This window comes from Sinocyclocheilus grahami, unplaced genomic scaffold (genome assembly GCF_001515645.1).
Source record: "Sinocyclocheilus grahami isolate Dianchi unplaced genomic scaffold, SAMN03320097.WGS_v1.1 scaffold579.1, whole genome shotgun sequence".
NCBI classification, from domain to species: Eukaryota; Metazoa; Chordata; class Actinopteri; order Cypriniformes; family Cyprinidae; genus Sinocyclocheilus; species Sinocyclocheilus grahami.
In genome coordinates, this window is record NW_015505758.1 from 88101 (window position 1) to 111383 (window position 23283).

A 23283-nucleotide genomic window follows, 5' to 3' on the forward strand; every position below is an offset into this window, starting at 1 on the left:
TCTATCTATCTATCTATCTATCTAGTGCGCCACATTGCAAGAACAGTGCTGTACCAGGTTAGCTACCGAGCAAGTTTACTTTATTACTATCTATCTTTATATATATATAATGCGATACATTGCTAGAACAGTGCTGTACCAGGTGAGCTACCGAGCAAGTTTACTATCTATCTAAGCCTAACATATGGAGCTGGTTATATGGTGTAAGTATCAAAATGCAATAGTTTACAAAACATGCACTATAACTGTGTTTTCAGGCCTTAACATAGCAATGTGCAAGGAACTGTGTGAAATCAAAGCTTTATTACAGTTTTTCTCAGTCGCTTTGGTACATTTCTCAGATCAGAATTTAAATTCTCAAAACTACCTGTTCAATCTTCACATCATTGTGTCACTTGTGCACATCAAAAAAGCAGTTTCTCATTTCTTTGAACAAGTTGCAAATGCTTTGGTACATCCATGTTTGGGACAATGTCAGTTTCCATCGCTCCAACATCATCAGGCAATGGTGTGCAGCCCACAACAGGATGCTGATGGAGTTCCCCTCACCCTCTCAGCATGGAGATGGAAAGTATATGATCGCCAGCCACATACACAGATGACCCTTCTGGCTGCCATGGATGTAGCATGTGATGACATCACAGCAGAGGCTGGATAAGACACTCAAAAAAATTATTTCCACGCTGCATTGCAAGAGAAGATATTCGTTGTGATGTGGATGAGAATTTGTGACCCAACAGACCGGAACGTCAGGAGGTGTAGGAAGACTGCACTGTAATTCCTACAGCACTGCATGTACAGTTTTCCCTAAGGAGATTGTCCCATGTTCACATTTCTACTTTTGTTTTTTGTGCTATGCAGTGCTGTGTTTTCCTTTCCGTATCGCAATGACATGGTCTGTCAACAAATTACAGTAAAAGCATAAATGTGAATCTTGTCCAGTCTCTTGCAATCAAACTCCCACATACACTAAGGTGTAACCTACAATTTACAATAATTGTCATCAAAACTGTAGCCATAGTTTACACCAGAACATCCCTCCAGAGTTCACTGTTATATTGACAACATGACTAAGCAATTTGACTGTCTTATCCGTACACAAGGACTTGTCATTCTGATGGCACTGACATGTTCACTGACACAGATATTTATATTTGAGAGATGAACTAAGGATTTTGAGCAAGAGACTGGCTTTTGCAGGTAATCCATGGTGTTTTGCTATTTGTACGAGTTGTTTTGAGAAATGCACTTACTGTTTTGCAAATGTCAAGGATGATTCGAGAAATTTACCAAAGCGACTGAGAAAAACTGTAATAAATAATCAGCCTCTAATATGTGTGAAAAGTTGTGCGTTTTACTGCAACTAGTGTTCAATTCAACTGGAAGCTGCAGTGAATTGTATGTATACAGCAGATATGTTTTAGTGTTTTGCAAAAATGTAATTATAGAGGCCTGTAAGCCTGGGTTGGTCGTTAGGTTCATATAACGGAATATAGCCTAATTATTCAAAGTAGCTTAGGGTCTCTTGTGAGGTTGAATGATGAAGGACCTCAAGCTAAAAAAATACATTAAATAAGTACTTTCTAATTCAACATATTTCCATATTCTTTGTTGCATATTATAACATTACAGTACCTTCACACAAAATCCACAGTGAGCAAAAAAAGGCAACAATGACAAAGAAAAATGCCCTGAGATATTTGGAGCTGGAAGGAAGAAAGGGGAGCACATCCAGAAGAGAGAGTGTTTGATCCACGGCACATTGCAATTATGGATTACAGTGTGTCCAACTACAAGGCAATTCCAGCTGGGTGAATGTAAAATAAATTGTGCTACAAAAAAACTGCCCAGCTGTGCCAAAAATAACACTGTGCCAAAACGAATGCATTGTGCCAAGAGAAAACCCCACTAAAGCATTTAATCACTAAACTGAATGGCATCACAACCAAAAGAAAATGTAAAAAAAGAACGACCGTTTTCAAAAAGTTTCAAAAGTTACCAAAAATATAATATTTCGACTCGTACCTCATTTTGCAGACAACCATATTTCCATATCATTTTCACCAATTACATTATCTTTCCTTTTAATTTTTTTAATTGTAACAGCCTAAAATAATTTTATTGAAATTTCTTAAATTTTAGACAAATTTTTACATTGAATGCATTCGTCAATTTGTCCATGTATTTTAATTTAATTCAATTTAATTATACTTTTATTTTATTTTAATGAAGAAAAATTATCTAATTTTATGGTCCCGTTGTGTGCGCTTTTCTGCAATGTGCAAATCTTTTTATCTTTTTGTTAAATTGCAGAATATCAGTCACACAGAGCGCAGTAGGCAGACAGTAATTTCTTCATTCTCTCAGCCCAAATGAGCTGATGAAATTAACAAATGATGTTGGGGATTGGAATTGCTCTGATCTAAATGAAAAAAATTACACTAAATTGCAGAATATCAGTCACACAGAGCGCAGACAGTAATTTCTTCATTCTCTCAGCCCAAATGAGCTGATGAAATTAACAAATGATGTTGGGGATTGGAATTGCTCTGATCTAAATGAAAAAAATTACACAGAAAGCATCTTAGGAGCTTAGCCAAGATAACAGGTAACACATAACATGGTGTCTGTTTATGCTTAAAGCTAATGATTTCTCACTTTTTCTCATTGTTTTGATTCTGCAATGCAGTTTTATGCTGAGGGACACACAAGGAGAGAGTTATTCAATCCCTGAACAGAGTCTGAAGGATATGTCCTTTAAATAAAGTCATTGGTGGCCTTGGTGGTCTCTATCTATTGACATAAATTAGCATTAGTACCAGAGGGCTGTCATTCAGCTTAGCAGGTAATTGTTGTCATCTATTCTGACTGAACAAAGACGAGGTCTCAGGTCTCTGCGGTTATTACTCAGGCCCCAGACCTCAGCTTTGTCTATTTTAAGACCTGAGCTCTCCAAAATCTGGGACTAGCAGCAACATCTGAGAATCTCAGTAGTTTTTAAGTGGATTGTGTGATTGTGTTGTCATAATACTCTTCCGAATGGGTTTTGGAACCCATTTTTCTTACTCTTAATAATTCAGCTTTTTAACATTGGACTGCTTGGATATCTTGACATAACATATCTTAGAATATATATTACCATATATTGAAATCAAAAGCCACCTTTTGTAATTTAATGCTGTACTAATGTGCTACACTCTAAAAAATGCTGGGTTAAATACTACCCAGTGCTGAGTAAAATAGGGATAAACCCAGCAATTGGGTTGTTTTGACCCAGCGGTTGGGTTACTACCCAGAAGGTTGGGTTAAACATTTAACCCAACCGCTGGTTTTGTGCCTATTTAACCCAGCATATTTTAGAGTGTACAATAGTATAATCTTTATGAATTATCTGCAACTAAGAGCCTTTCTCAGTGTATATTGATGCAATATTTTTTTTGTTTAATCTCAACTCATGCATCTTTTAACACTTTTGCTTCATTATAAAATGTTTTATATTAATACAGGATCCTAAAACTTTATGTGGCAACACATATGTGAAATATTCCTTAAATTAGGCCACCAAAATTAGAAAACAATCACAATAAGTCTTCACGTTTTGTAACAGATACAGGTACAGACAACATCATAATACAAAAAATTGTGGTCATCTACTGTTGCTCGTGAAATTTTGCTAGCAAAATTCAGATCCACTGGTGCAATGAAGAATTTCAGCTGATAGACATCCGGTGACAATGAAATTTCCCAAATTTAGCATTGGGTTCAAGTAAAATCTGATGTATAAATTTGCCGCATTGGGCTGCTTAGTTTGGAAGTGTTAGCGATTCCATTGTGGTTAAGGACTCAGCTGCTCGGATTGAGTTGGGCATTCCACCAGGAGGGAACAGTTAATGAAAAAGTCTGTGAAAGTGATTTTGTGCCTCTTTGAGATGACACAATATGCCGTTCACTTGCAGAACGTAAGCTTCTAGAGAGCACATAACTCTGAAGTAATGAATTTAGGTAAATGGGTGCAGAGCCAGTGGTGGTTTTGTAGGCAAACATTAATGCCTTGAATTTAATGCGAGCAGCTACTGGTAGCCGGTGCAAATTGATGAACAGAGGTGTGACATGTGTTCGTTTCGGCTCATTAAATATTTATACATTTAAAATTTATTTTCAAAAATATATAAAAGATGGGCAAAAATATATTGGTGGAAAATATATTTTTGTAAATAAATTTTGAAACAAATATATATTTTTGGCTGTTTATATATTTAAAAATATATCTGAAAAAAACTATACATATATATATATATATATATTAGTGCTGTCAAATGATTAATCGCATCCAAACTAAAAGTTTTTATTTACATAATATATGTATGTGTACTGTGTATATTTATTATGTATATATAAATACACATACATGCATGCATATATTTAAGAAAAATTGTTATGTTTATATATGAAACATATTTATATATAATATAAATTATATGAATATAAATACATGTAAATATTTTCACAATATATACTGAATGTGTCTGTATTTATATATACTTATATATACTATATATACACATATTGTCATGAGTCCAGGCCCTGCATTTCTTCCTCTCACCACCAGAGGTCGCCATCTCTCGTCCTCCATTCCCCAAACTCCACTCACCTGTCACTCATTACACCCTCAGCTGTTCCCCATTGTCACAAACTATATATTCTCCTCTCATGCACCACTCTGCCTGGCTTATTAATTGTAGTTTGCTGTTTAATGTTTTGGATACATGCACTGTGTTTCCATCTAATGTATCCCGCCCGTTCCTGAAACTGTTTTGTTTTGCATTGTTGGCCTTTTTGTTTATTAAAGATAAGTCTTATCTGCATTTACATTTAGCAGATGCTTTTATCCAAAGCGATTTACAGTGCATTCAGGCTATAAATTTTTTATTTGACCAGTATGTGTGTTCCTTGGGAATTGAACCCATGACTTTTTGCACTGCTAACGCAATGCTCTACCACTGAGCCACATTTGGACCCAGACCCTGTTTTTCCATGTAAACAAAAACTTTTATTTTGGATGCGATTAATCGTTTGACAGCACTTATATAAATATATATATATATATATATTGTGAAAAGTAACACTTTCACAATTATTTTATAATTGATATAGTTCATTTATTTTACAGTGCAATTGTTTTATGGCTTCTTCTGACATTATTGTTATTATTATTATTATTTTCTAATTTGTTTGGCTTCCTAAAACACCAGTGTGAATGTAATTTAGACTGAGACAGTATGTCACAAATAAAAAGAGGGTTGAGTCCCCTTTGAAGTTCAGGTACAAGTCAATTCACTGACTATTTTCTGACTTAAGTTTCCTTAGTTAAGAAACATGGGTTGGAGCTCTTAATTTTGAACTCTCAAACTGCATTAGACAGAATAATTTAACTTTAAAATGTACAACATTTTCATTTTTTCCCAATTCATTTGTCTTTTTTTCTTTTTAAATATGGCAATAAATATCGTATCGTGGACTTCATATCGCAATAATATCGTATCGTGAGATTTTGATATTGTTACATCCGTAATATATAGTTTTTTCAGATATATTTTATATATATATATATACAATGGATTTCATCAATTTCGCTAATATGATTGCACTTTTACTAAGGTCTGAAGCCCCTGTTTTTATGTAATGGACATATACATACAGAAAAAAGGGAAAGCTCTTTAATTGACCTCTTGGTGACTTTGAAACTGAGATGGTCAGTGGGCATGCACACTCATAAATGCTTTCAGTCAGCTCACAAAGACCCTGCCCTAGTTTCTCAGTGCAGAAAGCAGACCTGAGGGGTTACTTCAGTCCGGTCTGAAAGAAAAAAAAGATTAGAAAGGAGCAATTGGAAATAGGCAAACTGTGCTAGACATCTTTGAGATTAGATTGATTCAGACTACAAAATCAAGGTTTAAACAAGATGTAGAAACATAGAAGGGTAACGTCGACATCCCCTTTTTCTTAATCGTCTTCTCATATTTGTGAACTGATCTTTGTGATGCTACAAGGGCTGCAACACTACAAAAACTCTCACACCTGCATGCTTTCACGATCTGCAAACACGCAAGTGCATGCAATTCGAAACCACTAAGAGCAGAGAGCATCCGTGATGTAGTGGAGCTAAAATTAGCAACCAATCTCCCTGAGCCTCTTTTTCACAGTGGCACACATTGAAGAGTCAATGATTACAGCCTGTCTAGAGTCTGAAGATGCTGACGTTGAACTCCTCAAGCGGCACATTAAAGTACACTGAAAAAAGAACAGCATTTCATGACTACGGAAGCAGTCGGGTAAACTGATTACAGTACTGAACATGCTGGACAGGTGCAGTAGTTTTTGAAAAAGCACAGGAATGAATGTTATATTGTTAGTGTTTGTTCGGGGCATGTGATGCTGTTTTCCGGCCTAGACAGGCAGCCAGTAAAATTACACTGCCTAAATTCTAAAGCGGTATTGTACGAATCCTTCAGATACAGAGCAGTGATGCATTCAATTTAGTTTGTGTAGGACCTGAGAATGTAGCTGTTTAACAGCTGAGCAAACAAAAACATATCAAATGTGTAATTGCACATTTCTGTTTGGTATAGGATAGGCTAACAGGCTAATAAGCATTCCAAGAAGTTATTACTGATAAAAATGCCTTTGCACTCATTTAGGCCTTGTCCACACTAATACGTTTTCATTTGAAAATGCATCTTTTTCTCTTCGTTTTGGCCTTCCGTCCACACTGATACTGCATTTTTGTCAAGGAAAACTGAGCTTTTTGAAAACGCTCTCCAAAATGGATACATTTGAAAATGCCATTTTCACGTTGTAGTGTGGACTGTGAAACCAGAGGCTTTTGAAACCGATGATGCATGTTTAGTCATGTGACGCATATTATATCAATATATATCTATGATTATACCGGTATTGTGCCTGTTATGTGCTATTCACTTTCACACTATTTCTACAGATGTGTTACTCTGTACACTCTTCATATCACAGTCCTGCAAAGATGACAGAAAATCACAATCGTGAGTGAATGCGACCTGAACGCGTCAGTGAATGGTGAGATATTTTCCTAAATAAAATGATCCTGCCAGAAGAATAGCATGAAACTTATCATGACTGTTACATCTGTATTGTCTCAGTGACCTTTCTTGAGGCTTTACACATGCGCAGTAAAGCGAATTGAATGTTTTCTGACGTTTTAGTGTGGATGACAACTTTTGGAAAATGCTTAAAAACTCTAGTGTGGACGCTGTATTTCTGCTTTATGTAAGTGTCAACTACTGCCAAAAAGTAAACAAAAATATTAATTCAACTTGTCTGACGAAGTTTTGTGTTGAACATTTGTGTTGGTATGAACAGGCCTTGAGACTTGCACTTTTAGATGGAACACCTCCTCAAGTCAGAGTTTCAACTCAGAAACTCAACAACCACAACAACCCAGATTTCAGAATCCAAAATGGCTTTTTAGCGCATTAACAGTAAGCGAAAAAGTTGTTTATTAACACTTCTGGTTGTCTGTGTCTCAATGAATGCACAATACCATCCATGATACTTTGGTATTATGTGTATAAAATATTGTTTTTTATGTGTTTTTATCAACTGGCATTGCTAACAATAGACACATCCATCTTGGTTTTCCAACTCATGTACTGGAACGCGGTCAACTCGGTGTGACGAGTTCTGACATTCGACATTCCGAGGTAAATGGAATGCAGCATTTGTTGACAGTGAATTTTGTTGCTGCTCATTTAGATCAATCACTTCTGAGGTGTTTACTAATGGGCTGTTCACTTTGACAGCAATGTGCTACAATGAAGTGACGTGATGACATTGGTGACATGAATGACAAAGACCATTAGCAATAATATAAAGTTAACTTAACACAAATGCACTTTGTTTAAAAGTGATTTGTAAGTGCCCATTGTTGCCTACAACATCTTAAATGTTTCACATTGCGCACTTATGAAGTTTCTGCAGGATGAACCCTTTGATGGTATCCACCAATAATATGTTTTAAGATTGTAATACAAAGTTTAATTTCTCCTGCTGTTTATAAACAACAAACCAATAACCTTTAGACAACACAATACTTTCTCATATTTGATAAGACTCCCAGAGTGTTTTGATTTAAATGTTGGAGTCTATAATGGTTACGCTGCAGTGCTTTTACTGACAGCAACATGGGGAAATTTCTCAGTGTACTTTAAAACCTTAAACTCTCGGCTTGCTTTGTATTCCATCCTTTCATCTCCTGTAGGATGCTAAGCACTGGGACCAGCAATGCGGGAAAGATTATATTGTTTTTTCGAAATTACAGCGGCCTTCAATTTGCAGAGTGTGTGTGAACATATGCATCCACACACATTTAGACAAAGGGCTCCATCTCAATAAAGTGAGATCCAATTAAACCTTCTGACCTACATAAGTCAATGGCTGAACTTCTCCACCAGCCAACAGCATATAATATAAATTTTAGACCTCAATTAAAGGAGCATGAAAGAGTGAGAGGCTAAAAGAGAGGAAGCAAGTGAGAAAGAGACATTAAAAGGTTCAGACTTTAAAAAACAAGCTGCACCAGAATGAACTGCTTGCTTGTGTTTTGTCTACTTAGCTCTGATTGATCGTTTTCAGCCACATAATTTGAGTATATATTGCACTTTTATTATTTATTGTTTACTGTAATGTTCTATGAACATTTCGTATTGTCTTTGCCTTTGTTAGAGGTTACAAGAAATAACAATATCTATGTTTTGTTACACTTGGTCTATAATAACACTTCCTTCATATTATATATATGATAGAAATGCTAGAAATGCTTTTTCTGCTAATATTGCCCACAATCTCATGCCATGTAAAAGCAGTTTGTTATGATTCACATTCAACTTTTTCAGTTATAATAATAAGAGATCATATATTTAGATTCATGCTAACACACATGCAAAAGGGAATGTGACAAGAGCGTCCGTGTTATCAAGATTCAATTAGTTTTTTTTTTAAGAGGAAGTCTTTAGCTTAATAACATCTACATGCAAAATCAAAAAGAATGTGACAAGTACATCTGTGGTATCAAGATTTTCAAGATCAAGAATTTAACTTGATGTTAATGCTTATGTACACAATTAAAGGTAATGAATTTAGCTTAACGCTAACATTTGTATGCAAACAGACATACTGTGACAAGGGCATATGTGATACTGATATTTAGTGTGTAAAGCAATTTTATTTCTTACTAAACCCCTAAAATGTAGCAAATGCTGTAAAGTCAATGTAAATTGCCACCTATTGTGTTTTTGCAATGTTTGTGCATTTTGAGTAAAACAATAGGAGCTACGTACCAAAACTGATCCAGACGTAAAGTGAATTGATAAAACTATGCAGAAATAGCAATTTGGATAAGTTAAATAAACTGAAAAGGAAAGCTGTTTTAAATAAACTGAAAAGGAAAGCTGTTTTAGAAGAAGTTGATTAAACTTTACAAAAGACAAATCATTTTCTTTAGAATAATGTTCACCGCTGAACCACGAACATAAAGCCAATAACATTTACATTAACAAAGTAAATTGGGTACTGCACACTTGTACTGTATACATTTATATTCACATACAACATGACCAAACACTTGAGCTTCCATACTAATGTAGGACTGATAGAGTTCACAAACAGCAGCATACCAACAGTGAATGCAGGAACGGGCAGAGAGGTAAAAGAAGGAGCGATCCCCTTTCCCACATTTCATTAGAATAACGGTGCATTCCTTTCATGTGAGAACAATGACGGCCCATCGTTCATGGTAATGTATGCAGAGATGGGCTCCTCACATGGGCCTAAATACCAGTCCACCCATTGTACCACTATAGACCACAGGTCCATCCTGAAGCCCTCATCCAACACTCCATACCCTACACCATTCATTCAGAGCTCATTTATATAGATTTTGATTAATTAGACAAGCACAAACCATTTAAAGTGCTGAATCTATTAGCCAATCATGGTTGCCATTCATTCAACCAAAGTATCACTATTGAAAGCACATGTGAGATACAGTGAGGCTATTACACCATAGTAATTTAAATATATAGCTAATACTGGATGTTCTACAATGGTTTTACCTGTTTTACATGAAACATAATACTCTAAGCTGCACTAAAGCTTTCTAAATCAGTGCTCTTTCAGTAAAAGAGACCTATTCTAGGTACAAACCATGACCTCCATTCAAACCCTGACCTTTTTTTGTGCTTGTTTTGAGTTAATCAACTTATTTAATTATGTGAGCTCTCAACAAGCAGATACGGCACTGATAAACAAAGCCTCCTCAGTTCCATGCCAAGCCAACAACAGGACTCACGTACTTCACATAATACAGTAGGCATTAATTAAAAACAGACAGATGCAGGGAGGATTAAGACGTGTGGGAAAGAGGAGGAGGAGAGAAGAAGCTGACAGTGAGTCAAGGGGAAGATGGGCGTTTTATTTGTGAGTGGACACAATGTGGCACATGACGGTGTTTCTGAGAGTCTTTGTGAGACCCAGCAGAGGAAAACTGTACTCCCTTAACTTCTAATTACTGAACACTTTCTTCAAAATCACCCTAAACACACACACGCTGTTTCCTACCATACATAATACAAAACTGAAGCCACGAAAACCGGAACAAAGTAAGTAAACTGTATTGATTTAGATGGAGTTCTTAATGACATTCTCAGTTATGGTATATTTATGTAAGGAGCCCCTAAAGGGACATGGTGATGGGGAAAATATGAGATTGGACGAAAAATGATATTTCAATGCTATTGCAATTTCTCACAAAACTTCTGCATTCCCCGGAGAAAGTTTGCGTTCGCTCGCAAAACTTTTGTAATGGAAATACTGTAATATAAGGTGAGAGGAAAAACTTTTTTTTCAATGCTTTTGAAAGCAATTGAAAAGTTTCTCTGGGGAAAAAGTCATAGTTTTGCGAAGGCACACAAAAAGTTTTGAAGGCAAATGCAAGGTTTCTTGGGGAACGCAATACTTTTGCGAGAGCGCTCGAAAAGTTTTGCGAGCAAATGCAAAGTTTTTCAGAAGAACACAATACTTTTTTGAGAGCACATGAAAAGTGTTGTGAGTGAATGCAAAGTTTCTTAATACGTTTGCGAGAGAAAGCAAAAGCACTGAAATATTATCCATTTATATATTATCAATTTTTCCCCCATCACCATGTCCCCTAGTTGGCTCTATATTTAGCTATCTAAGTTGTCTTAGATGTTTCTGCTATAATTTATAAGGTGGAACAAATCGCTAAAAAATGGCTAATTCATTTGGTCTTGAAAAACAATTTTTTATTGCTTCAAATCAAATGTTCTAACGCTATTGGCTTAATGATATTTCAATGCTATTGCAATTTCTCACAAAACTTCTGCATTCCCCGGAGAAAGTTTGCGTTCGCTCGCAAAACTTTTGTAATGGAAATACTGTAATATAAGGTGAGAGGAAAAACTTTTTTTTCAATGCTTTTGAAAGCAATTGAAAAGTTTCTCTGGGAAAAAGTCATAGTTTTGCGAAGGCACACAAAAAGTTTTGAAGGCAAATGCAAGGTTTCTTGGGGAACGCAATACTTTTGCGAGAGTGCTCGAAAAGTTTTGCGAGCAAATGCAAAGTTTTTCAGAAGAACACAATACTTTTTTGAGAGCACATGAAAAGTGTTGTGAGTGAATGCAAAGTTTCTTAATACGTTTGCGAGAGAAAGCAAAAGCACTGAAATATTATCCATTTATATATTATCAATTTTTCCCCCATCACCATGTCCCCTAGTTGGCTCTATATTTAGCTATCTAAGTTGTCTTAGATGTTTCTACTATAATTTATAAGGTGGAACAAATCGCTAAAAAATGGCTAATTCATTTGGTCTTGAAAAACAATTTTTTATTGCTTCAAATCAAATGTTCTAACGCTATTGGCTTGGTTGGTTCATAATTAAGAACTCTCTATTGAAGGATTTTTAAAATGTCTATGAGAGGAAAAAAAATAGGGGAAAAGTGGCTGAGCTTTTAGGAGAAAGATCTGACCAGACCTTATGAGTTTAGAATCACATGACTGTGCTGATTATGTCAGAGGTAAAGCTTTAGATGTTGCTGTTCTTCATTGGCAGGCCTTGCTGACCACAAACAGCTTGGTGCCAGAATGGTGGAAGTACTGCGAGAGAGCTGAAAGTAGAGCAGCCTATGTTATTTTCTTAACAAAAGAAGTCTATATTCCACTGAAGATGAATCTTAATAACCCACATGGCAACAAGAGGTGGGCAGATTTTGATAAACGACATCTTCACTGTGAAAGGGTGTGATTCATAGAAATGACGACAGAAAACCATCTGCCTGAAGCTCAATTTGAGCAGATACAAATTAAAGAAAGAGCAAACAGCTAATTTCTACAATACATCCACCTTTTTTGCAGAGTTAAATAATTAACATTTTAAACATATCAAATCTAATCTGAGAGCAAGTGGGCAAACATTTGTCATTCCAGTAACAGTAACAATTAAGCTTGTCACATCCGCCGAGTTATTAATCATAAACGTGTACATGCTGAACAAATTTAAACTACAGGTCACTTTGTTTTCGCAGAATTTAATCAGTACCTATTGTGCTCTTTCACCATTATGAAAAGAAACTGTTGAATATATAAAACATTCATTACATTGTGTATAAATATTCAAAGAACTAGTCTGGTTCAATGGAATTAATCTTAATTGTGTATAAAAGTTTGAGTGCATAAAAGGAGTCCATCTTCCTTTGTCCATGGCCTTCTGCAATTACAGTCGAAATGAATAAGATACAAACAGACTCCCTGAATCACACACACACACATTTGTATTGATTGTGGTGAATCTTTTTCCAGTGAATCATCAAATCGAGGTGTTTTTATTTATATCTCCTGATATCTGTATTTTGGAAGCAAATGCAAGCACACTAAATATACAGGTATACCACAATTTTAACATGTTTACGTTCCACCACACTTTTCTGTCTCTTACGAGCTCTGTTAAATATTTAAAATATAAATAATAATTATTTTTTTCATGCCAATTTACACCTTCTAACTGACCTACTGTATTTTATGAAACAGGTTGTTTTCTCTACTGATTTTGCTACTTATGTAGTATCCCACAGTACAATGCATTCAACTTGACCTTTCATTTCAATTGAATTTTTACTGGCCAGTTTTATTGTTATTATAAATATTAGTGTTTTAATCTAACAATATATGATGAGCTCATGTGACAACAATGTAGCATACTTCTGTTTAAATGTTAATCAGTGCCCAATATTAGGATACAAATTCTGGCTGATACGAAAACCTCAATTATTTTTAATTATGCCCAAAAACTGATAAATAATTCAAAAATCCTATAACATTTTGTTTAAATAATATACTGTGTGACAACAATGTGGCATTCAACTGTTTAAATGTTATTCATTGCACACTACTAAGGATACACTAATATTTAAATTAAATTATGATAGACCAACCCTCTACATTACGAGTAAATCACTCGCATATGCGACTACATTTTCACACTGGGCGACTAAATGATGTCTAATATTAGCCAATGGCTAATCAGTTCTCAGATTTTACTCGCCAGTGTGTGAGTTGGATGCTGAGTATATGATTAGCACAGATATATTTTCACTCACAGAACACTCTGACTGAGCGCTTCAGAGTTTCACTCTCCGTCAAGCGATCTGTGATATTTCTCAGTTCATCTGAATGGATGTGCAGCGCACCTGTATTTGACGTACCGTGAACTCTAATCACTTTGTCTCACACACAATCACACAAAGAGAGAGAGAGAGAGAGAGAGTCTTGCATACCATGCAGAATTGACGCGCTACATGTAAACGATATTCTTTGTTGTATTTTCCTGTCAAAATAATGGAGTTCCTTTGGAATTCTTCAGCTTTTAAGAACTGCCGGGTTTTCCGGTAGTGGGCGGGACTAATGCACAAACACCAATCTCATTGGCTGGCGCTCACCGGTTATCGTCCCTGTTTTGATTTCAGCAAATCAATTCGAGCGAACACACACAATCTGATTAATATTCATGAATCCAGCAGCTCCTTAATCCTTACTGCGTTTTATATTGGTCTTATTAGTAGAATTCTAAGTATTATTATCTTATCGGTATTATTGTTAGTTTTTCCCCATTTTCCTGGCGAGTAAACAAAAAAAAATGTACTAGCCAATGGCGATTCAATTGACTTTTTTTTCTCACAACTGTAAGTTAACATCTCACAATTCTGACTTTTTTCTCAGAATTGTGAGATATAAATGTGCAATTGTGAGTTATAAAGTCATAATTACAAGATATAAACTCGCAATTCTGACTTTGTTCTCAGTATTTTGCGTGATATAAACTCAAATTCTGAGAAAATATCCCTTTTCCCCCCTCAGAATTGGACTGCAAGTTTATATTCCGCAATTCTGACTTTATATCTCGCAATTCTGATTTTACAACTCGCAATTGCGAGAAAAAAAGACTTATAAGATAAAAAGTCAAAATTACCTTTTTTATTTTTTATTCAGTGGCGGAAACAGGATTCCATATAGACGGATAAGATTAGCCAAATATATATATAAAAGATAAATGATATACCAATGTCTTTAAATAAATTAAACACACACAAACAACTAAAAGCTATTGTTTTAAATGCTGTAAAGTTTGAAAAATGTATATTTGCTAAAGATTTAACATTGTTATAAAGTTATAGTTTTTACATTTTTATGTGTGCATTAGATGGAGGCAAATGAAATAGAGGAAATTAGCTTCCTAAATAATGTCTAATAAATTTCTAATAAATGTATTAGATTAAAACATCTCTTATACGAGACTGTAACTGATACAACATCAACATATTGTGCATACCTGTATAATGCATACTCTTCAACGTATATTTAAAAAAAAAAATAGGTCATTTTCAGCACACACTGTATAGTAGTACAGTATGACGTACGCTACAATTCTAAACAAAGCCTTCATCTTCACATGCAAGAAAAATCATATTTCCCATGACACTTCTGGCACACAGTTTTACTAAACCATTAGCTTCAGTCAGATGCCAAACTGTTGTGCACTAAAAGCACCCTTGTGGGAGGAGGTGCCACACTTTCATTGAGAGTTTCAGAAATTAATTAGTTTTGATCGCACAAGCTTTAGGAATAACAAATTAAAGCGGAGGACTGCAGATCCTTGAGTGACAGCCTCATGAGGAAATATGAATCACCAACCACAAATACAACCGCACAAACGCTTTCCTCAACAAACATGCTTCTCACAGGAAGCTTCACTCAAAATGAGCCGTCTCTCTCTACAACACTGCTTATCGCGGATATCCAGCAACACGAGACACAATAGATATGATGCTGTCTCAGACATGTCTCTCACAGAACTGGGATCAGATCTCTTGGCCGAGAAACAGCTTTTTCCATGTCTCTCACAGGAATGGACATGATGACATGAACACTTGCATATCTTTCAAGATGAAAGTTCCGCTCAAAGTAAACTGTCCCAACACAAGTAAAGCAAATGTCTTTCTCTGCAGGTGATTTAATTTGAAGTGAAATAAAATCGACCCAAAAGTACCTGCTAATCGGATCAATTCAGACCGATGAATCATTCGTCCTTGAGCAAGGGTATGTGAACAAGCAGACAGCCATGGAGGAGTGATAAATTGACATGACTGTAAGGACGCAATGGAGCTTCACACACACAATTCAACAGCAGCAGTAGGACCCATTGTTCTGATGGCTCTATCTATCTATCTATCTATCTATCTGTCTATCTGTCTGTCTGTCTGTCTGTCTGTCTATCTATCTATCTATCTATCTATCACCAGTGCTATTAAAAAAAAAAGTGAAGTGACGTGTGGCGACCCATACTCGGAATTAGTGCTCTGCATTTACCCATCCTAAGTGCACACACACAGCAGTGAACACACACACACCGTGAACACACACCCGGAGCAGTGGGCAGCTATTTATGCTGCGGCCTGGTATTGCAGGTGGAAGAGAGCGCTGTACATTCACTCCCCCCACCTACAATCCCTGCCGGTACGAGACTCGAACCCACAACCTTTGGGTTATGAGGCCGACTCTCTAACCATTAGGCCACGACATATTATAACATCATACAATTCACTCTATATGATGCCAAAAAGTAACGCAAGTCAAGTGTTTTCAGATCAAGTGTCAGTGCTAACCTCTGGCAGAAAATCTTCTTGATTTGTTGGCCCACTCAGACATGCTCTTACTGGATTACCCTTTATTCACTCAAGATTCACTCTCACACAAATACTACAGAAGCCACAAACAAATTATAGGCAAATCCAATAAGCCACTGAGAAACCACCCAAAGTCCTCATACAATACAAAGTGGCTTAAACAGGATATTTAGTTAAGACACATACTATTGTATGGAGTGATCCCGGTAGAGATTTGACTGTTGTTAGAGAAGTGCTCCATTACATGAGAAACTATAGAGGACTAAGGGTGTCCAAAAAAAAAAGGATGTTTAAAACGTATGAATAAATACATCATAAAAAAACATGGTCGCACTTTATTTTAAGGTCCAATTCTCGCCATTAACAATCCATTAACTATGACTTTTTTCCTCAATAAACCCCTAATTTGCTGCTTATTAATATGTGGGTAGTTGTTAAGTTTAGGTATTGAGTAGGATTAGGGATAAAGAATATGGTCATGCAGAATATGTGCTTTATAAGAATTAATAGCAAATATGTTAATAATAGGCATGCTAATAAGCAACTACTTAATAGTGAGAATTGGTCCCTATAAGTGTTACATACATGTCAAGATCATACATAAATAAAACAATCTTAAAATTTGCTAAGGCACCATGGTTTAGAAACAATGGTAATTGTAAAGAAAAGCTATTTATTTATATTTTAATTATTAAATTGATCATTGACACCTATATATTATTTTCTTCACTAAAATATTGTATTGGCTAGATACAGAGTAAAACTTGTTTACAACACACTAGATAATTGGTATTATTAATTATTATATTATTAAGAATTTGTACTTGACCTACAAAATAGAAAAATGTCCCAGAAATCCCTATGAAGTGGAAAAAACATGACATGCTTATTAATAAAAATTGCTATAACAAAACAAAAAATGTTTTTGTTGGTTATAAGACCTAAGTGGAGCCGACTGGACAACTAATTCAAATTTCCGGTGACTTTTAATAAGCTTTCAATAGTTACATATAAAAAAATGAAGTGAGAAAATGATAAATATATCATACTGCTCAATGGCACCGGCAACATTTATTCTTCATTAAAAGGGGCAATGCAATAGCCATCCTTCAGGCAAACAAATAACAGAGCTCCTCAAGTGTGTTCTGCTCTGAAATGTCATATATAAACGATCATAGGTATTAGAAATGGAACAGATCAAGAGTGCGTAAGAGAAAAAGTGAAAAAATAGGGCTCACTGCATGCCGCTATAGTTAAAAAACCACAGCTGGCTCCCTTGAGTGAACCTCCCACTTGAACAAAAAGTGAAAGACTAAAAGATGGAGAGGAAGTGTTAAAGAGTAATGACTCTCCATTATCACAAACTCCGACCCCTCTCATGGGCGTTGCACCATGCAGACTGACAGTGACTAAAGTGCTGAGGGCGAAAGACAGTTTCAGATCACCAGAGGTCCAGTATTTCCTGACCGCTGCAGGATTTCTGGGTGACTGCATGCACATCATTACTACATGAGCGCCAGTATGCCATGGTATGTCTCACCTGGGAGACACAACCTGCATAGACATAATATGACAAGACAAGCATTCACAGGCAAGCTGCTATAGAGCTTGAGACTATAAATGAGATACATCAATACATTTTCACTCGTCTAGACGGGTTGGAACCCATTCCTGCCTCTCCTGAGGCTAGAGTCTGCTCAATTCCCACAGATATATCATACACTGCAGTTGGTCCTGCGCTTTCATAAACAAACACTGCAGTGAATCCAATGCAAATAAACATAAACTAGATGCGTTTGCACATACTCACCGACACAATGGTAGGGTGTTGCTATGCGGTTACAAAGGTGTTCTAAATGTTGTTAGGTGTTTTATAGGAAGCTCTGGGTAATTTCTAGGTGGTTGCTAACCTCCTCAAATCAAAAGATAGAAAGTAGGTCACTGCTTCAATCTATAGGATTTTTTTGCCCCTTTTTATTATTTACCAGTCTAAAATCAATTCTAATGGTTCTCAAGTAATGGTTTTCAAGTAGGATAGTTTGTGAATGAATCAGTGTTTGCACATGTTTCTCTTAATCAAGCTGTTCTCATTCTCAAAATTATGGCATAAAAAGACATAATTATGGCATAAAAGACAATTATGACATACAATGTCATAATTATGACAATTATGAGATAAAAAAGTTATAATTATGACATTTTAAAAAGTCATAATTATAAAGTTTAAATTATTATATAAAAAGTCATAATTATGACTTTTTAATCTCAATTTGGACTTTTTATCTAATTATGATTGGTATCTCAATTTTAAAAAATAATGCTTTGTTAAATTATAATTATGACACGTCAAAATTATGAAAACATTTTGACATGTCATAATTATTACTTTTTATCTCAGTTTCGACTTTTTATCTCATGATTGGTATCTTAATTTTGAAAATGATGTCAATCATAATTATGACAAAAATAATTATGACTTTTCATCTCATAATTTCATCTTTTTTTTATCTCATTATGACTTAGTATTTCATAATTTTGGAAATCATGCTTTGGTAAATTATAATTCTGACATAAAAATCCTAATTACGATTAAGTATCTCATAGTTTTTACATTTTATGCAATAATTATGACTTTTTATGTTTTTCATTTTATTTTTATAATCATTTCTTTCTCACTTCAGACAAAGGTGATGGTGGCAAGTAAAATAATTCCTTAGCTTGTTTAGGTAATTAGAGACAACAACAACAAAAAAACCTTGGTGGAGCCAATCCTCCTCTGACAAGAAACATATTACAATAAATAGTTCAATACATTTATGATGTATATTATTTTCTCATGAGTGAAGGGCTATCCTGCACCCTGGTAAATACAATATTGGGCTACACCGAAGGATACTGATATTGCAGTGTGTGCAGTATATTAAAAGCACTTATATTATAATATGAATGACAGTAATTTAATTATTTTAATGCAACATTTAATAATAGAACAGCTATGGCTGGGACAGGATTCAAGTATCACTCAAAGCTTCAATGTAATCATGAGTGTTACGCCAACTTTCTTTTGAGCCAGTCTGAAAATACAGGCATGTACATTCCAAGATGTGTTTCAAAGAATAAAACAATCCAGAATTGTCAAAACATCAACAATTAAATTCAGCTAATGAAGGATAAAACCAAGGCTGAATTCAATATGGCAGAAATAATACTAGTATGCTATTTTCAATTAAGCTCAAGTTTGTGGTTTTATGTATGAAACAAGGACAATTAAATCAATGAGAATCACCCAGTTGTGCTCCCATTTGTGCAAGTCTGGAGAACCATTAATGTTAATAAAGAGGGAGGGACTATCATTAATTAGCTGAAATCAGTAGAGTACAAAAAGACCAGTTGGGTGGTGTCTCAATAGTAAGACTAACTGTTGAATTATGGCTGTAAGGTGGTGTTTGGTTCAAGTACTGGCACTGTGTGCAGTCTGTCATGCTCTTCCACAGTGGAGTAATTTGCCCCAGAACCCTCAAACTCTGATGGTCCAGCAAACTGACCAGCGGTTTCAACAGCCTAATCAGAAGTTTCCTCAGAGGTTTCAGTTTCAGAAACCAGTGGTGCAGGCAGAGCTCCTCGATAAATGTGCTGTAGCTGATTACGAGCAGATCCAGTGTGGACAACCTGGTATCAGTGCTGCTGAATGTCAAGTTATCAACTGCTGCTTTAATGGACAGCAGTGTTACTATGGGAAGGCAGGTAAGTGTTGAGTTGGTGTTATCCTATTTCACTCTTAGAAATAAAGGAACTTCATGATGCCAGTTTTTATTTTTTTTGTCTAAATGGTTCAATAAAGAACCTTTAACATCTGAAGAACCTGTTTCACGAAAGCTTCTTTGTGGTGAAAGGTTCTTCAGATAATGAAGGTAGTATTATTATTTATATATTTTTTTTAAACACCCTTTGATTCTTTGTGGAACCAAAAATGGTTCTTCTATGGCATCGCTGTGAAGAATCTTTAAGAGCGGTGTTAAACTGCTCAACATTAACCTGCTCTTGTGCCTTTGTTTCAGTGACTGTCCAGTGTATAAGAGATGGTCAGTTTGTGGTAGTGGTGGCTAGAGATGTTACACTGCCTCGACTGAGTCTGGATTCGGTCCGTCTACTGGGTGGAAATGACCCACCTTGTGGTCCTGTGGGGTTCACACCTTCCTTTGTTATTTACCAGTTCCCTGTGACCGCCTGTGGCACGAGCATGATTGTGAGTAGCTGCTTTCATTTTCATTCTGCATGGCTTACCATCTACTGGATGCCATCAGTGTTTGTTTGCAGGAGGACAATGGTTATGTGGTGTATGAGAACCGAATGACCTCTTTGTATGAAGTGGGGATTGGACCACTTGGGTCCATCACAAGGGACAGCCATTTTGAGTGAGTGATCTATGACTTGGTGTAACTGTTAAACTGACAAGTGATCTAAGCTCATTGTTTGTTGTCCAGGCTTCTCTTCCAGTGTAGGTACTCTGGTACTTCTGTGGAAGCTCTGGTTGTGGAGGTGAACACTGTTCCTCCACCTCCACCAGTAGCTGCCCCTGGACCCCTCAGGGTGGAGCTTAGACTGGCCAATGGTCAATGTGTCACCAAAGGGTGTGCAGAAGGTAAGTGCTTGTCCCATGTGTTCTCAAAGTCTTAAGACTCCAGGTTGCAGCAGTTTCTGGTTAAACACCAGTGTTCCTCAGGGGATGAGGCCTACACGTCCTACTACAGTGACGCTGATTATCCGGTCACAAAAGTCCTGCGAGAGCCAGTGTATGTTGAGGTGCGCATTTTGGAGAGGACTGACCCCAACCTTGTCCTGATGCTGGGACGCTGCTGGACAACTTCAACCCCCAGTCCACTCGGTCTGCCCCAGTGGGACCTGCTGGTTGATGGGTGAGTAATGGCAATCTCTATCCAGTTAGTCCATGAGTCCTTTCTCTGAGGGTTTCATTCCCTTTCAGATGCCCTTACCAGGATGATCGTTACCTGACCACGTTGGTGCCAGTGTTTGGATCATCTGGTCTTCAGTTCCCAACCCACTACAAGCGCTTTATTGTGAAGATGTTCACGTTTGTAGATCCGGCATCACTGGCTCCTCTGCAGGAAACTGTATGCGCCGCCGTACACTAAAACATTTAACTTTACTCTTTAAGGATTCTGACTTGGCTTTTTTTTTTTCCCCCTTCACTGTCAGATCTTTATCCACTGTAGTACAAAGGTGTGTCATCCATCTTCTGGCTCCTGTGAGCAAAGCTGCTACAGTAAGTGTAACCTTCATAAAAGACAAATGTATCAGACCTATCTTTCTGAACCGATGTTTACATTTGGTGAACCGGTTTCAAGTCATAAATCCTACCACTCTTTTTGAGTTCAGTCACTTAAAGTAATTGCACACCTTCTCAAAACCACACAATTTTAAGCATCATTGCTGTAGGTAGCACAAAGGCCACAGGATGAGCCACTTTTCACTCCATCTGCACTGTAAAAAGTAATCACTGAATCTACTCAAGAGCGAGTAAACACAACTGATTTTTACAAATTTATTGAATTTACTTAACACTTATGTGAACTTTCAGGTGGATGAAATAGTTAAACTAAACAACTTTAGTAAACAGTACTTAAGAGCATCTAGTTTGTTGGATTAAATCCCACTGTGCCCTAATAACTCTAGACCAGTAGGTGGCGGAAGTGCACCAATAGGTGGCGGAAGGTTGGATTAAACCACATCACCAGAAGAAGACCACTAACTGAACTTCAGAGTCAGGTCTGTTTGAAATGTGGCCGCAAGATTAGGTAAGTTTTTGATCTTATAAACTATATTGTCACAGTGTGTGCTATCATTTGAGGAAAAGAAAAGGCAGATTTTATTAGTTTTTACTGACGAGTAATACTGTAACCGTCAGTTAGTGTACTAGCTAGCCAGTGGCTTACAAGCTAGATTACAAACATCTTCCTCTTTACTGCTAGTTATAACATGAAATAAACGTAAGCATCAAAGTATGTTAAGTGATACAGTACAACTTAATGAAAACAAAGGTGTGTCATCCATCTTCTGGCTCCTGTGAGCAAAGCTGCACCAGGAAACGTGAGTTCTTGCTCTAACTTGACTAAAGGAACTGAGAATTAAGTGGCCTTCACAGTTCTTACATTTTCTCTTCCAGGCAGAGACACTCCTGTCAAGACCATCTCTAGTGAGCAGACTGTGGTTTCTAGTGGAGAAGTTACTCTGGTCATGTAAATCTAGTGGTTTCAATAAACTTTGGGATACAAAGATCATTTTGACTTTTTTTCAGACTCTATTATATGCCTGTTCCCAGGTTGTTTCTTGTGCAACACTATTAAACCAAGGTTCCACTGTTTTTGTAAGGTTATGCTTTGAGTCCAAGCTTCTGCACAAGCCATTAATAACTTTCATGGTTTGACCTGGGGCACCAGATAAGGTACCAAATTAAGGGTCATGATTAATGTCTGCCTGGTTAACTTTGCCTTCGTCAGGTCAAACCCTACAAAGGCATAGAGCAGGCTGCTTACTGTCTCGCACACAAACTAATGTGGTGATCTCTAATACAATACCAATGTGATTGTATATTTAGCTGGATTGAAAGACACTTGATTTAGGACTGTACAGTAAGTGTAACCTTCATAAAAGACAAATGTATCAGACCTATCTTTCTGAACCGATGTTTACATTTGGTGAACCGGTTTCAAGTCATAAATCCTACCACTCTTTTTGAGTTCAGTCACTTAAAGTAATTGCACACCTTCTCAAAACCACACAATTTTAAGCATCATTGCTGTAGGTAGCACAAAGGCCACAGGATGAGCCACTTTTCACTCCATCTGCACTGTAAAAAGTAATCACTGAATCTACTTAAGAGCGAGTAAACACAACTGATTTTTACAAATTTATTGAATTTACTTAACACTTATGTGAACTTTCAGGTGGATGAAATAGTTAAACTAAACAACTT

At 36.4% G+C, this 23283-nt stretch overlaps 2 protein-coding genes across 3 annotated transcripts in view; one reads left to right on the plus strand and one right to left on the minus strand.

Moving 5' to 3' along the window:
• Window positions 1-23283, minus strand: part of LOC107556800 (membrane-associated guanylate kinase, WW and PDZ domain-containing protein 2-like) — a 71668-nt gene that overhangs the window by 42609 nt on the left and 5776 nt on the right. The gene's annotated exons all lie outside the window — the stretch shown is intronic.
• LOC107556799 (zona pellucida sperm-binding protein 4-like) lies at window positions 19690-22588 on the plus strand. 2 transcript variants are annotated; one of them, XM_016240005.1, is made up of 9 exons: window positions 19690-20033; window positions 20348-20535; window positions 20607-20704; window positions 20774-20931; window positions 21013-21205; window positions 21274-21421; window positions 21507-21530; window positions 22349-22397; window positions 22474-22588. In XM_016240005.1, exons 1-9 carry the CDS (start codon window positions 19718-19720, stop codon window positions 22548-22550), a joined length of 1251 nt encoding a protein of 416 aa, XP_016095491.1. In that variant the 5' UTR covers window positions 19690-19717; the 3' UTR covers window positions 22551-22588. The 2 variants fall into 2 exon arrangements, with proteins under 2 accessions (XP_016095491.1, XP_016095492.1); XM_016240006.1 differs by lacking the exon at window positions 22349-22397 and having other exon boundaries at window positions 21507-21579.